The 17,112-nt window shown below is 42.0% G+C and overlaps 1 protein-coding gene across 1 annotated transcript in view; it reads left to right on the plus strand.

Moving 5' to 3' along the window:
• Positions 1-5,128: 5,128 nt before the first annotated feature.
• LOC117941702 (endothelin-converting enzyme-like 1) overlaps positions 5,129-17,112 on the plus strand; it is a 35,078-nt gene continuing 23,094 nt past the window's right edge. Inside the window, exons 1-6 of the mRNA XM_034866719.1 lie at positions 5,129-5,281; positions 11,951-13,154; positions 14,184-14,252; positions 14,771-14,881; positions 15,016-15,108; positions 15,590-15,714. Coding sequence (XP_034722610.1) covers positions 12,297-13,154; positions 14,184-14,252; positions 14,771-14,881; positions 15,016-15,108; positions 15,590-15,714 — 1,256 coding nt within the window. The 5' untranslated portion in view covers positions 5,129-5,281; positions 11,951-12,296. The remainder of the gene's footprint in view (positions 5,282-11,950; positions 13,155-14,183; positions 14,253-14,770; positions 14,882-15,015; positions 15,109-15,589; positions 15,715-17,112) is intronic.

Below are 17,112 nucleotides of genomic sequence, written 5' to 3' on the forward strand. Positions count from 1 at the left end.
CTCAGATCCTCTTCCTCCATACACCTCTCTGCCCCCTCCGCTGGCCACACCACCAGGGGGGGGGGGGGGGCAGAGCATTCAGCCGTTCTGATCCCTGTCTCTGGAACCCATTACCACCCCAACTCAGAAACATTGATTAATTCCCCCATTTCAAGTCTTAACTCAAAAACATCTGTTTAAAACTGCCTATTCCATTTGACTTTCTATTGCTCTGCCTTTTCTGCTGTTGTAATTAGCTACCTACCAAGTTAGCCTACTACTAAAAAGAGACTCACAAGCCTAACTTCATAACGTTTGATAAAACTACTCATTTAACTGAACATGTGTAGCTTTGATGTGCCTACCAGAGCATGTGAGCGATGCATAGCGCAAATGGGAGATTTTTAGATGGGGCACAGATCAGATTTTTAAGCGTCACCTTATATCCCCCGCAGTACCGCTCCCACCATGAGTTTGAAGCATGCTCAAGCCCATCTCTGTCTTACTGCATCCCAGTAGCCTACATGCAAATGAATGACGACCTCACTCACATGCTCTGGTGCCTACGTTGATGATTGATAATCCTGTGAGCATTAGGCCTTTTTCAAAGCAGACATTTGGACCTGCCACAGCATGCAACACAAACTTATTAAGCAAATATAGTTATTCTTTGCATGATAAAAAATATCTCTTCAAAATATAAGGTATATACCGTATGTGCCTGTGCGCAAAATGTCCCATTGCATAATTAGCCAGGGTTACCAGCTGGTTTCCCCAAAAAATATCAGACACACAGCACACATACAGAATATACATGAAATAACAGGACACGATATACATGAAGTAGTAATTTGAAAGAATTTAAGAACAAATAATTTAAAATATATGGAAATAAAAATGTACAACTGTTTAACTAGTATTGATAAGCTGTAGGCAGTGTACGTATGGTAATTCTACTAATTATCTAAGATTAGTATTACAATGATGTATTGACATTAAAATATGCAACATTTAAAGCTTTTCCCTAAAACAAGAGCTCACCCAAAACTTGTCTCTCAGAAGAAAAGAAGTACAACAACACACACAAACACACAGACATCTATGTAACCCCTCCGGGGGGTAGAATGTGACAGCTGAAGTAGGGTGCCAGTGGGAGGGCAAGGAATATAAATGGTGCTCCCAGTTCCCTATTAGTCTGTCTGAGTAGAAGCTAGAGGGGGGGATGCATAGGGTGGGGTCAGGCTCAGGTGCTGAGCAGACATCCCTTCCTCCTCCTCTTCTCTTATCTAAGTTGTTGCACCTTTCAGGCAAGCCACCTCTATCCATCTTAAGTTTGGCTAAACAGGAGAGCTATCTAGAGGCTACCTCTGTAATTCTATTACATCCACCCCCGAGGAAGGTGGAGTATATATCACTGGTCATACCGGCTAATATGTTCTTGTTAAATCAGCACACTTTCCACGGTAGATAATTTAAGTTTATCTCTGACTTAACTTCCTTTGTGAGATGTCGGCTTCATCGGGGACCTTGATGAATCAAGTGAACCAGGACAAAAAAGATATTTTTAGATGCTCAAAAAAAGACTTGTAGTCTGCAGCTCATATAGACTTTGCATTTTGGTCAAGAGGAAGTGTTACAGCAGATGTGTGTGTTGGCTTACTTTGTTGTTTTTTGTAGAGAGTGTGTGTGTGTGTGTGTTTGTGTGTGTGTGTGTGTGTGTGTGTGTGTGTGTGTGTGTGTGTGTGTGTGTGTGTGTGTGTGTGTGTGTGTGTGTGTGTGTGTGTGTGTGTGTGTGTGTGTGTGTGTGTGTGTGTGTGTGCATGACAGCCAGATAGAGATGAGAGAGGGAGTTTCTTTGTCTCTCCCTGTGGCAGCAGGTGTGTAAATAACACTCTGATAAAAATGAAGATGAATCAAAGCGCAGAGGGACCGGAACACCACTCATCCATACAGCCCCCCTTATCTTTGTCAAACTCCAACATTGATCCTAGCTCATCTGCTCAGCATCAACGTACACCAACTGCATGATGCTCTCTCCCTTCTCTCCGGTCTGCTGGGATACTCGTTATAATTCTGGGTCTGTAGGCCGCAAGTGTTGTAGCATAATTTTACCAAGTGTCTTGCTTCTGTGCGGGCTGACAGCTGAACCCAAATCCACTGCTTCACTGAGCCGGATTATAGGCCAGTGTGCCTGGTTTGCCTCGTTTCCCTCACTGTTGTTACCTTTTACAAAATGGGACCAGGAACTGCTGGGGAAACGGGGATATAATGGCCCCAAGCTAAAGGCAAATTAGCTGAAGAAATCACATTAATAAGAGGAAGGAATGAAACACTCAGTACAAAGTCATTTGCGGTCGAGGTTAATGAACAGGTGGGAACAGCAAGCAATCATCATGTAATCAGTGATTTCTGTGAACTTCACTTTGACAATAGATATGTATAATCTACTTTGGTACTGTGATAGCCTTAAAGGTGGTGTGAAACTAATCTGTAACTCAAAATTGATTTCACTATACAAGGCAGCTTTGGTGTTTATCTCATCATACCACATATGAAACAGGCCTTTAGTATCAACTGGAATCAAGAAGCTACTGTACATTTCTATGTAACTCAATAGACTATGAGAGACTAATCATTATCTGCCCTGAGTTTGCGGCTTGCAATCAAACGTAAATGTCCCACCAGAGTTTGAATTACCGACAGCTTCCTTAAAGATAGGGTGAGAAGCACAGTCATCTGTGAGGAGCTCGGGGTAGAGCCGCTGCTCCTTCGCGTTGAAAGGAGCCAGTTGAGGGGGTTTGGGCATCTAGTGAGGATGCCTCCTGGGTGCCTCCCTAGGGAGATGTTCCGGGCACGTCCAGCTGGGAGGAGGCCTCGGGGAGGAACCAGGACTAGGTGGATGGATTATATCTCCAACCTGGCCTGGGAACACCTCAGGATCCCCCAGTCGGAGCTGGTAAATGTGGCTCGGTAAAGAGAAGTTTGGGGTCCCCTGCTGGAGCTGCTGCCCCCGTGACCCGACACTGGATTAGCTGACAAAGATGGATGGACAGAGTTTGAATTTCACACAAATATGTTGGCTATATTCACAACCTTCTGGTGAATGTGTTAGCAAACAGTTGCTTATCATAACACATTCAGCAGTCTCAGAGCAACTAATATTAATTCCTAGTAATCTGACAAATGTTAAGTCCAATATTCACTCTCTTTAATGTCGGCTGTTGGTCTCCACCAACTCCCGAGATACATATCCCTTTAGCTGCTGAATGCTCCACTATGTTCAGCAGCTAGCTGCTAACTCTGTCTGCCAGTTGGTGCTGGGCAGGTAGTGTACAGTGGGTTCATCAGAGCATCTTCACTAAATACAATTGTGCTGTGAAGCTAAACCTGAACTGAACCACAACGTACCGTAAAACCAAAACAATGACCTCAAAGATGCTGAAATGCTTCAAAGCTCAGGAATAAAATAACTATATAGTAATAATAATCATAATAATAACAATATATTTTATTTGGTGGACATCTTTCTAGATACACAAGGACATCTTGCAGGGCATAAAAGAAGAAAGTACAATAGAATACATTTAGCTTCATAGAAATACATTTAATAAAATAGACAACATCTGAAAAGTGCTAAGAAACGTCAGAAAAGCAGTAAAATAAAGTTTGTCAGGAGGGTTTCTATGGCGATGCTGCGTCATCGGAGTGTGAATGTGAGTGTTTATCTGATGAGCACCTTGTACGGCAGCCTCGGTCACAGAATGTCTGTGAAGGGTTCCTGTACTATGTAAAAAGCACTTTGAGTAGTTGTGAAGACTAGAAAAGCGCAATATAAAATACAGCACATTTACATTTCTAAAGGTTAAAAGGTAGGTCTTTAGCATTTTTTTAAATGAATTGACTGTGTCTGCCTGTCAAAAGTAGGAGAGGAGGGAATCCCAGAGTGTTGATGCAGAACTGAAAATATTGATAAGTGCAGCTTTAAATGGACTTGTGTCTATTAACCAAAAATCATCCTAATGATGACGGCAATTGCCCTAGCTCCCTTTCTCTACTTTTTGTTTTACGTTTCTCAGCCTTGTTATTCCACACCTGTTTCCCACCTTTGTCACTTACCACCCTACTCTTCTTATACAAGAGACAAGTGTTCCTCATTACCCATAAGCCCCTCTTTTTGTAACCCTGTTCTGTTAACCTGTCTGTTCCCATCTGTGTTCAACCTGTCCGTTACCTGATGACTGGCCTTTTTATTAAAACTTTAAGAATGTCACCTTGGCAATCAAGTGCAATTTTGAAAATTGGCACCTTCTGTTGTTTTCTATTGTGTTAAAAAGTCAACAAAAGGCCAAAAATAATAATGTGTGGTTACACTTTCCAAAATCTACCAACATTCTTCCCCTCATAAGCGCTTTACTCTCACTGAACAAGCGGGGTAATAAAATGGTCAGTTAGTTACTCAACTGATTTGCATAATAATATTTAGTCGACCTTTTAGTTTGATTAGTTTGGTTTGTGTGACTTCCAGTCAACAATGGAGATTAATGTTTCTGTAGCTAATATTTAGTGGTTGAATAATTTAGTAAAATAGACTTGAGATTTGGTGATATCATAAAATGTTGCAGCCCATAATATCAATCAGTGGAATTAAGTCACTCATTTGAGAATGAGCTGATCTCTCTCTGAACTGGTGGGATTGTATAAATTAAAATCTACTTCTTCACTTATTCATTTCTTAAACATTATGCCCCTTACTGTAAATGTTCATATGTGTGTGAATGTGCAGGAGTTGGCAACGGATGATTTGTTGGTAAGCATCAAAAGTTCCAATTAAGAAAATCAAAAACCGAACATAACTAACAATTATAACCTGTTAAATTAAAAAATTTCTCCAAATATGTTGAAAAATATTATAAAATATGCAATAGTAGTATTATTACAAAATATTTAAAAATACAACCAAGGAAAGGGAATAATAAAAAGGATTAACATCTGTTTTACTTGTGTGACTGTGTGTGTGTGTGTGTGTGTGTATGTGTGTGTGTTTGTGTGTGTGTGTGTTATACCTCAATGATTAAGGATCCCCCCCCCCCCCCCCCCCCCCCCCCCCCTCTCTCTCTCTCTTTCTCTCGCTCTCTCTCCTCCATACATCGGAGGCTGTGAGCTGCAGCAGCGGCAGAGAGAGGTTCGGGACCCGGTGTGTGCCGATCTCAGGAGGGGGACAGGATAATCCAGTCGGATTTTCAGTGGAGTGAATGTCCGCACTTTTACCTTCCCGTCGGGGATTTTGATTTAATCCCCACAGGTATGGTCTTTTTGTACAAGTTTCCATCGCTCTGGGTCTATCCACACCTCTTAAGCGGGTCTTCCACTAGCCAGTGTAGGCTACACTATCAGGGTATGGCACGGCAGGCAATTGGGCTATGGTAGCCTAAATCCACGTCTGGTCATGTTGGTTATGGAGAGCGATGATAAAGGAAAAACTGCAACAGATTAACTTGAAAGTCACGTTTTAGCAGCCGACAGGTTGATGAGACATCCACTTATTTTTTACGCACTTGGTGTTTTCCTCACGGTCTCCATGAACGGGTCTAGAAGTTTGATGGTCTGTAATAAGATGCGCCTGTCGGCAAGTTGTAAAGCACTAAAAAAAGAAAGAATTATTCAATTGGATCTGTCTGTCGGTCTGGAAATTACTTTAATTGAGTCTTGATTGACTGTATCTAATTTTTATAGAAGAAATAACTGCGGATTTATGTGTGTTTTATCATTCATTTTCTACTCTATGTTACCGTTTGCATGTTGTTTGAGTCTTTGTTGAAGATTTGCCAAAAAATAAAATGGATCTAACGCCATTGGAATTCATCATCAGCAAAAACTTTATAAAGGGCTAAAGTAAGGACTGGCGGTTTTGTGCTCACAATTTGGGTTTTCTTTTCTTTTGTGACACACTAGCAGCAGCAGTCTGGTCTGCGTCTTTACGCGCCGAGTTTTTGCTTCGCCCCAAAAGTTGGAAATCATAACAGTCACTCTCTATGTGACACATGCACTTTTGTAGCACTTTTAAACGCTCTGTGCACTTCTAGTGACATGTTTCCTCCCTGATACATAACTCCGTTCAACACCTGTGCAATTCACTTATTGATTGAACTTAAATCTTACTATCCATGTTTCAACCGAAAGTGTACGTCTTCAGAAATGCACAATTCAGCGGGGTAAAAACTTCTGATATGAGTAGATACTAATACCGCAATATCGCTGGAGGCTAAAGATTCGCCTATATATACACGTTAAATGTTTAAAATCCCAATATTTAAATCCTAGTTTGGCATACTGCTCAATAAAATAAGGTGTTTGAAGAGTCATTAAGGTTAAAATAGAGTTGCAGTATGTCAATGTCATATACCTTTATGTGTGTGTGTGTGTCTGTGTGTGTGTGTATGTGTGTGTGTGTGTGTGGGTGTGTGTCTGTCTGTGTGGAGAGATAGAGTGAAGGAAGTGAAGGAGAGAGAGTTCTTCAAGGGTACTTAAGTCTAATTGTTCTTTAGAATGACTTACTTCTTTCTTTCAACTTCTGTTTTAATAATAAAATAGACAAAGAGCCTATTGTGCTTCTTAAATTAGGTTGTTTAAATAATGCTGATGGGGACATTTCATGCACCACAAAGGGGGTTTTGCAACGGCAAAAGGAGTATCTAGAACCCTCGAGCTGTGTGTCCAAATCTGTGTCCCATACAAACGCACCGTAGCACTCTACTGCAGCCTCTGGCGACCGATGATAAGGCTCGAGGGAGCTGACTCCCACGCTGAACCCTCTAAATGCCGTACAGCTTTTGGGGCAGGCTCTGTGACCACTTTGATTAAGGGATAATAAACCATTTATAGAAGGCTTTCAGGTGACGTAACTCGCCTGAGAGAAGATAAAAGTAGCAGAGTTTCCCGCTTAGCCTTTATTTCTGGCTTCCACCAAATATCTTCACAAACTGCAGCAGAGAAAATGGAGTTTGCTCTCAGTGAAAGTATGTTAATGTTTGAGTTGTAAATTAGACTGGAAAGTATAATAGTATAATATATGTTGTTGTGATAAGTTTTGAGAAAGATCAGTTGCTAAATGCCTCCTGTGCATAAACTGCAGGAGATGCATGGTGAGGGTTGAGCAGCTGGTTACATATTTGGTTACAGACCTGAAGGTGTAACTTGTTTTTGTTACTACTGATTCAACAAGTAAATTAAACGGACAGAATTTGTATTAACGGCTACCTTTTATGGCTTTTTTAATGTGCCCTCCAGCAATCCTTGGCAACTTTGCAACTATGTTGCTAGACAATATTGACTTCAGGTGACTTTCCATCCTACTAGTAACAAATCTGAGTGCTTTCCCAGACCATGGGAAAAATTTGTGTTGATGTTTTGAGTCCCAAAGCACTAAATCCGGTAAAGTGCTGAAAGTTTGTGGCGATAATTAAGTACAGCTCCTTCCGATAGCTTTCATATGCAATGAGAAGGAACTTTCAAGGAATTTTTAAACAAATGTAACCAGTTAAATATTCATTTTCACTTATAATTTTACTGAATAAATCAAACTACTGCTACCTTGCACAGTTATATAAAGCCATTGTGCACAGCTGATTATCCATTGGACCGCCTACATTTTAGCATGGAGAACTATGATAAATCTGCACAAAACAGTGATGATAACTTTCACTTTCGAGTCCTCCGCTTATTGATTACCCATTGATCTTCTCTGCGGATTTACTGTTAGTGGTTAAAGAAGCAAGAGAAAGGTCAACCCAGCCTTCAAAGTGTGCAGTTTGTTTCACGTGCCTCCTTCAAAAATTCCCCTCACAGCGCTATGGCTGGCCCAGTGTTCCTCTATGTCCCCTATAGGGGTGGCGGTAGCTCAGTCTGTAGGGAGTTGGGTTGGGAACCGGAGGGTCACTGGTTCAAGTGCCCGTTTGGGTCAAAGTAGGGAGTGTGGACAGGTAGCTGGAGAGATGCCAGTCACCTCCTGGGCACTGCCAAGGTGCTCCTGAGCAAGGCACCAATCGCTTACGGCCCACTCACTCTGATATCTCTCCATTAGTGCATGTATGGGACCTAAGCATGTGTGTGTATTTCAGGCCTGTGTGTAGTGGGTAATAACAACAGAGTGTAAATTGTAATTTCCCCATTGGAGTTCAAAAAGAGTATACATTATAAATTGATGCTTTTCAGATGTTTTAATGCCTAGATAAAACCTCTAAATTCATATATTTCATATTTTAATTAACGTTTAAACGTCTATACTGTTCAGGGGAAGAGTGTCCCAGGAAATGTTGAATTTTCACAGATGTTTTGGGGGTCTAAGGCAAAAATGCTGTTTTTTTCTCTGGAAAATAATTTCTGTTGTGTATTAAAGTGACTGTACATGTAATTTACTCAAAAAAGTAATGTTGTGTTACTCTTTGGAGATCTTGTGGTTCATTTGGATTTAATAGAAGTTTCTGTCCATTTGGGGCCCTCAGCAGGACCCCTAAAGGTCCATGGACCGCACGTGGAGATCCCGTGCTATATAAATAAATAAGACACTGTCTGTTGCTGGTAGGATGTATGGTAAACGCTTGACGACTGACAAGGGGCTGTGTATCACCAGAGTGTGTTTTGTGCATGTGTTATGTGCTCTGTGTGTGTGTGTGTGTGTGTGTGTGTGTGTTTGTGTGTGTGTGTGTGTGTGTGTGTGTGTGCGTGCATGCGTGCGTGTGTGCTTGTGTGCAGCAGTATTAGTATAACTCTAAGATATTAGGACCTGTCATGTTTGGTAAATAGCTATTCATCACGCATGCCTCTCCCTGTGATGGTACCCACAACATCCAATCCATTAGCCGTTCGCTGGGTGTCCATTCAGAGTGTGTGTGCATGCATGCATCATAATTTATTATAATGCTTAAGGAGTTGTGACATTATGTGAAATGCACCTGCATTCAAAAGAGAGATGGAGACAGGTTGCATGGGGAGACAGTTTGCAAAGATAAAATACAAACATTTTAATCAGCAATTCAGTAACATTTACTATATATAGTAATGTACAGAATATATACACATTATAAGAAATCATAAGAGTATGTGCTCATAGTGACCGGAATCAATTCCATAGATGCATGTTTCTAATTGTGTGTGTGTGTGTAACAAGGCAGAGGATTGATGGATGATACGTCGAATTGATAATGACACCGCACAGAGACACAACACCCCCCACCCTCTCCCCCATTCACGATGGAATACCCAGTCCCCTCTGCACTTGTTATCACTGCTACTCAAGGGTGTAACTTTTGTTTGAGTAGCAGGAGGTCCCCCTGTCCTCTCTATTTCCTCTTTCCACTGTGCAAGCATCCAGACCAAACAACAGAGGTCACTAGTACAGTGACAAGGCAACTCTATCCCCACACAGAATGATGATATTGGATGATTCTGCAAAACCCAGAAAATTACTGGCAATGACAACTGAATGCCAACAGGTTCTTCTATCCTGCATTTAATTATACAATGACCAGTACACCACAGGATGCTTAGGCAACTAAAACACTTGCAGGTTAAAGAGCATGCTATTTGGACGCATTGAACACGCATCCACAACTCTTACCTGCACACTAAAAGACCATGCCAATGTGTGTGGCAGTTTTGGCTCTTTAACTCCACATTGTGTATACTTTATACTCTTTTTGACCTTTGTTGTATGAATACTTGCAATTTTTTAGTTTTTCTTCTACCGGTTTAGGCAGCCACTGGTTCATTTCTGTAAACCAATTAGCAGACTCTTAAGAAATTCTTTTTTTTTGTATATCTGCTCTGTAAATCACATTTCCTGTGTTCAGGAGAACTGCTGCAAAAAATATTATTTGATGTTTTTTGATTACATGATGTTTTGCATTACATGATGTTTTGCATTCATTTGTGTGAATAATGTTAGTTTTCCATCTACATAGATAGGGATTTTCCCTTTTTTTCCATAAAGCCAATCAAGTTTTATTTTAAATCATATTTGCATAAAGAAATCATATGTTTGTTTTGTTTAGCTATACAAGACATAGTCATCTTTTTGTCCAAAGAGGCTGTCACTGGCTTTTCAGTCTCTACTCAAACTCCCAGCGCATTTAAACTGACTCATAGCTTCACCTGCTGTTGTTACTCAGCATAATCTTGGCAAAAGGTGCTAGATTTTGACCCGCCCTACTACACCTCTGATTAACTTGTACTTGTTGTCTTTGTTGGCTAGGTTGGCTATTTTTAGGCATGACAAAAAAGACCAGTAAAGTTTAGAATAGGGTAAGCTAATCAGATGCAGAGTTTGGGAAGTTCTGCTTTTGCCTTAGGAGGAAGGTCCAAAGAAGTCCTTCTGCTTAAAATTTGCCATGTGCTTCTGTTTGGGAGAGTGTCATCAGAGAAATAGCCCCTTGAAACAATGCCCGTTTGTTTTCGGGACAAGGGTCTGTTGGACAAATAGCCTTTCAGTATATTTTCTGACTATTGTGGATTTGGAATGAGCTGTTGAAAGAACGGAAAGGCACCTTCAGTTCATACCCCGTTGATTGTTTGCGGAAATGATGTGCGGATCTTTCTTGGTATCCTTAAGTTTTGGAAATGCGTACCCTTGCAGATCAGATGATGGAATTTATGTCATACCAACCCTGCAGCTACATAGGAGGTTTAATTCAGGCTTTCCTTTCTACTTTGCTATGTGAGGGCCTCACAACTTCCTGCATTGCCACTGAACGTAAATCATACAATTCAGAATTATTCAATTTGAACATTTTTTCTAGAGCTGTTGCAAGGAGAACCCTTAGTTGGCTTCCCACAAACAAACACAGTCGAGTGTTATTGCCACCAGGAACACCAAATCTCTGCAATGATAGTCAATTTTATCTCTACAGCCGAGCACTATTCTCCTTTTATTCTTTCTGTCATCCTTCCCTTTCCCCCCTAAAACGGAATAAAGCACTCATCACCCATTTGCCGTTACCTCATTATTTGTACTACCAACTCTCACAGGATGAGATACACACTACTTATCTCTCTGTTTACCTGTAGCCTAAACAGTAAACATTTTATTTATTTCTTTTCTCTCTTTGCTTCTTTCTTTCTTGTTCTTTTTTTCTTATCTACAAACTGCAGTACCACAAGGCGAGGGAGGCTTGTTAAAGACATCAGTGCTGAAGTTTGCTATTCTCAGAGGAGATAACAGGGATCAATTTTCACAGATCGCCTTCACAGCTTTCAGCAAGTTCACTGTATCTAGCCACTGAAGCACAAACACACATGCGCACGCACACACACACACACACACACACACACACACACACACAAACACACTGGTTGTTTTTGCCGCATGACATTGATGCATACACATGCTATGAATCCAGTGTATTGGAAGTCTTTGTGTTTAAATATATTTATCATCAGTATAAATGAAAACACTTTGAGATGTATGGCAGTTGCTTGTAATGTGATAGCTTTTTATTGCTTTAAAACCTTCTACATCAGCTGATGCCCTCTGTTTGTTGTGTGTATGTGTGTGTCTGTGTGTCTGTGGGTGTGGGTGTTTCTCTAGTTTGGTTAGGCAGAGGACATAAATTATCCCTATCCTTCTGTAATAATATAAAGTTTTACATCAATTTGGACTGACACAAGCTAAGTTATGGTGATTGCCACACCTCTCCGTGCCCAGCTGATGATGCTCAACTCTCTGCTCCTGCCTCCATTGATCCTTCCAAAGCCGTGAGTCACCCAGAGACATTGTCTCTCCGCGGGATGACTATCAGCAATCAATTCAACAGCTTTAGCCGACAAACAACAGGACAAGACAAAGTGGGGAAAATGTGCCCAAAAAGATACTATTTTGTCATTTTCTGCTGTGGTAATCATGGATTCAATTTCCTATCTCTCGCTGTCTCTCTCGACTTACACCCTTCCCCTATCTCATTTCTATTTTTATCGACAGGTCACCTGGATCTGGCTGGAGAGGAGGAAGAGAGGAGAACAAATGGAAGGAGAGCAGAGAGAAAGAGGATGAGAGAGAGAGCAGGACCCATGAGATTCCTCATACACAATGGGAGCCCCTCGCTCTGACGGCTTCTGATTTGAAAATAATAAAGGGGACTTTGCCTAAAGAGGGCCGACAGGATTTTGAAATAACTTTGTAGTATTTTGCCCTGTGGTGGAGTTCTCCCTTTTGTCTCAGCAGGAGTAGTTGTGGCTATACACTAAACATAAAAAAGAACTCCTCTTTCATCACCTTCTCTCTTTACGCCCTGAACCTACTTCTAACCTGGTGACAGTCCATTGCCATGGAGAAGACATACTCACTAACAGCCCACTATGATGAGTTTCAGGAAGTGAAATACGGTGGTCGTTATAGCAGTGACATCCTCAGCAATGGCATGACCCTTCACCTGGGGGGAAGCCTGGACCGTCATATGGGGCGAGGCAGGGGAGGGACCATGTCAAACGGACGAAACAAAGATCTGAGCAGCACCAGCAGCAGCAGAGGGCTTCCTCGATGGAGCCGAAGGGAGATCTGCCTCCTCTCTGCACTGGTCTTTGCTGCGGGCATGTGCGTTATCTTGGGCAGCATGCTGGCACTCAAGTATATTTCCCTGGACGCCCAGCAGGATCCACAGTGCCGACAGGACTGTCAACGCAAACGCTCTCTGCTGCGGGCCGCGCGCTTCATTCAGGCCAATATTGACCCAACCATCCAACCCTGCCAGGACTTTTACTCCTTTGCCTGTGGTGGCTGGCTGAGGCGCCACGGCATCCCTGAGGACAAGCTCAGCTACGGCATCATCACCGCAATAGGGGAGCACAATGAGGAGAAACTACAGCGCCTCTTACTGGAGCCAATACGAAGGCGTGGCCCAGACTCAGCAGAGCGCAAGGTCAAGGAGTTCTATCGATCCTGCATCAACATCCAGGAGATCGACAAGCTGGGCTCTGACCCCATGACGGAGGTGATAGACAGCTGTGGGGGGTGGGACCTGGTGGGGGCTCCTCCCGGTGCTGCTGGGTGGGAGAGAGAGGGCGCCCCGCAGAGGCTGGACTTTAATGAGCTCCTGTACAGGACACAGGGGGTGTACAGCACCGCCGTCTTCTTCTCCCTCACTGTCAATGTGGACGACAAAAACTCCTCCAGAAATGCAATCAGGGTGAGAAGAAGGATTGTGTGGAACCGTGTATGTTTGTGAAAGCATGATGCATGTGTTTGTAAGGCCATGTGTGTGTGTCATTAACTGCTTGTCAGGTGGAAAATCATTAGAAAAAAGCCCAATCACAGGACACTGATGACATTACTTTAGGTGCATTACAGTATCAGCTCCATAAAGTAATTAAACTTGAGCATGACTGTGAGCACACATCTGTGATAAGATATTCCAAACCCAAGGTTCACTTGCTGGTTTTTTTCCGGGGCTTTTGATTGTATTTCAAAAAACCCTCTTCAGCAATGATGCAACAATGACACCAGAGCAAGTTCCGTAAGATATGGATGAAAGCTACAGAAAAAGCTAGTGAGTGAAACTTGAATTTTCTATTATAGATACAATATTTTAACCGTCAGTAAAAGTTTATTTTCAGTTGTTATAGACCAACAGCTTAAAATTTGTATCATCTGATCGGATGCACAGTTTGAGAATAAATTATAATAACCCAAACATATCATATAACTCATACCAGGGGAAACATCGATACTGGCGCTGGCCTTTGAAAAACATGTATCTCCTTAATGGTAGTTTCTCATGAGCTAGGACAAACACCCCCTTTCTTAGCTTTGTGAGAATACATCTTCAGACAATCCACTTTTTCAGAGTGGATTGTTTGGCTTAAGAAGTAGGAGTAGCCCAAAAAAAGAAATACTTCAGTTTCTCTTAAAAATTCAAAATTGAGTAAAATAAGTTGGCTAATATCTGAGATTTAATAAAAGATAGATTGCAGTTCGACAAAAACAATGACTCTACAGGTGGACATTATATATTAAATGTTATAAATAATTCATGCTAAGCATACAGTGTGTTAAATGGCTTGTACTAAAATCCTTTGAATGTGCATCTGTTGAGGGCTTAGCAAACACACACACACACACACACACACACACACACACACACACACACGACTACATTCCAGATTTAATGTGATTTCTGCGTGAGCTGCTGACTGTATGTGTGCGTCTGTTTCTGCAGGTGGACCAGGAGGGGCTCACCCTGCCTGAGAGGACCCTTTACCTGGGACAGGACGAGGACAGTGTGAAGGTTAACATGCTTCTTCATCCCCTATGCCATTCAATCATCTCCTTCTCTCTGTCGTCACCCCCATCCTTCAATCTCCCCTTTTCTTCCTCCCTCCCTTCTCTCTTTTTTTTCCCCTTTTAGTCAAACGTTTATGCTATCCAACACCCCTACTTCCTGTTTGCCTCCATCCCCAGTCTACCTCTCCTCTTCCTTCAAACTTGTCTCCCTCCTTCTTTCATTTTTTCCTTTCTTTACCTCATAGTTGTCCATTTTGCCCCTTTCTATTCCTTCCCCCCTTACTACTGCCTTATTTTCCCCCTTTCTTTCCTTAATCCTTCTTTTCCCTCATTAACTCCTCTCCTCCTCCATCTGTCCGACTGACTCGTCTGTCTCTCCATCAATCCACCTGTTTTCTTCTGTCGCCCGCTGTGCTTTTGTTATCCTGTCCACTTTGCCACATGTCACCCCTGCCACCGGCCTTTACTGATGATGTAGCAGATCCTCCTGTCTATTAGCGCTGATGTTGTTGTGCCTCTCAGATCCTGGCGGCATACAAGGCCCTGATGGAGCGCTTGCTGAGCATGCTGGGAGCTCACAACGCAACGCAGAAGTCCAAGGAAATTATACAGCTGGAGATGCGTCTGGCCAATGTGAGCTGATTGAACATGTGTGCGTGTGTGTGTGTGTCTGTCTGTGTCTGTTTGTCTGTATGTGTGTCTGTCTGTCTGTCTGTCTGTGTGTACTCAGTGTGTGCAGTGTTTAGTAAAATCTCCTCTCTCTCCAGATCACTGTGTCAGAATATGATGACCAAAGAAAGGACATCAGCACCATGTATAACCGCATCACCCTCAGGCAGCTACAGCGCATCGCTCCCAGTGTGAGTGTGGCGCACACACACAAACACACACACACACACCCACACACACACACACACACACACACACACACACACACACACACACAGCACACACACAGCACATGTACATACCCATCAATTACAACTATGTGTGTTTGCCTTGCTTTTTGGGTTGAAGCAAACTTGATGGATTAAGATTTGAACTTGAACTGAGCATTTTAAGGAGTGTGTGTGTGTGTGTGTGTGTGTGTGTGTGAGTGTGTCTGTGCGTGTGCATGTGCGTGTGTTTGTTTGTTTGGTTGTTTGTGTGTGTGTGTGTGTGTGTGTCTGTGTGTGTGTGCGCGCGCCAAGCACTGACACTTAAAGATTAGAGAAAAGTAAAAAAAGATAAGACCCTTATTTTCACATATATATGTTTAATAACTGTTCAATATAACATAAAATGGGGGGGAATGTATTCTCTACCTAAACTAAAATGACATGATTCCTCTTCTCGACATAGCTTCACTGGAAACGCTTGCTGGACAGAATTTTCCACGACAACTTCTCAGAAGACGAAGAAATTGTGGTGCTCGCCACTGATTACATACAAAAAGTCTCTGACATCATCAAGAACACTTCGAAGAGGTAAAGAAAGAGAGGACGGGGGCTCGGTGGGGGTTGAGGATGTGTAGCGGGGAGAGAAAGATGGGGGTGCTGAGGTGAACGGAAAATCGATGAAATTAGATGCAGGAATTTTTGAGTTGGTACTTTTGGGTGTGAGTAAGCGCTTTTGTTTGAGGTTGTTTTGGTGTGTATGATTGTGTTTGTATTTGTGTGTGTGTGTGTGTGTGTGTGTGTGTGTGTGTTTGCGGTGAGTCTCTGTTGGGTGAACTTCCAGTTCTACTGCAGCTGATTATTATTGATCTACACCCACACCTTTCAGACGCACAAGGACACACACACACACAAACACAAACACACACACACACACATACACTTTCTTTCCCCTTCGTCTTCTTGACAGACTCCAGGGGAGGCCTTAGAGGCTGCTGCACGTCAGGATGTGTGTCACAGCAACTGACAGCTCGCCAATAGTCACTGTGCTCTACACAAATACACAACAGCACAGAGCCCTCATGCATAGCTGACTGGCTGGATGACTGGCAAGTGGATTACTTGCTTGTCATTTATGTCTGAGACTGGTAACATGTCTGTCTGTCCGTCTGTATAGCAGCATGACCTATTCAGACATTTTGGTAATTTCATGACTCACCAGTTCTTGACGTCACAGTACCTTGAGTGTTTGTAATTTTATTACCTCATCTCACCATTTAAGATTTACCAACTCGCCATGTTGTATGCTACAATCTCTGATTGATTTACTGTAGTGACTGGTGTAGTGTTGATGAATGATACATACAGTGTGGGATATGGAATAAACTAATGATTCAAAATGCAATATAGTCCCTTTATCAAAACTGAGTGACATTGACAAAAATCCGATTTTTAGTGTGAAATCAGTTACCTACTGTAAATAAATGCTAGCAATCCCTTCAGCAACAAAAAACTGGTGTGTTTTCATCACTTCCATATTGTAAAACAGGATGGCTTAAATGTCCACTCTGGCAACATGCAAAATGGGGGATTTATTTTTATTTTTACAAAAGCTTTTTCTCAATTGACAACCTACTTTAAGTTCTTTTTTTATTCCTCCTTTCATAATTTTACAGGATATAAATAAAGCTTTTTCTTCACGTTAAAATATGTTAGTGTTTTATACTGCTTACATTTATCAACACAACAAAATATAAGGTCTTTTTGCAGTGACTTAGCTCAGCTTCCATCAGGGTAAACCTCGCTCTATCTGTTTTGCACTCCATTTTTTGTTGGTGGTGGACTAGGAGGGGGGCTACTGTTTCTCATCTCTTTTATCTGTTCTTCTGTAGCTCTCCCTCCTTTGTGAAATTTACTTTTTAAACACTACAACACGCATAAAATCAAGTCATTAAAGGATTCATAATCCCCTTTGTAAAAGTGCATCTA

This window comes from Etheostoma cragini, chromosome 3 (assembly GCF_013103735.1).
Source record: "Etheostoma cragini isolate CJK2018 chromosome 3, CSU_Ecrag_1.0, whole genome shotgun sequence".
Classification (NCBI taxonomy): Eukaryota; Metazoa; Chordata; class Actinopteri; order Perciformes; family Percidae; genus Etheostoma; species Etheostoma cragini.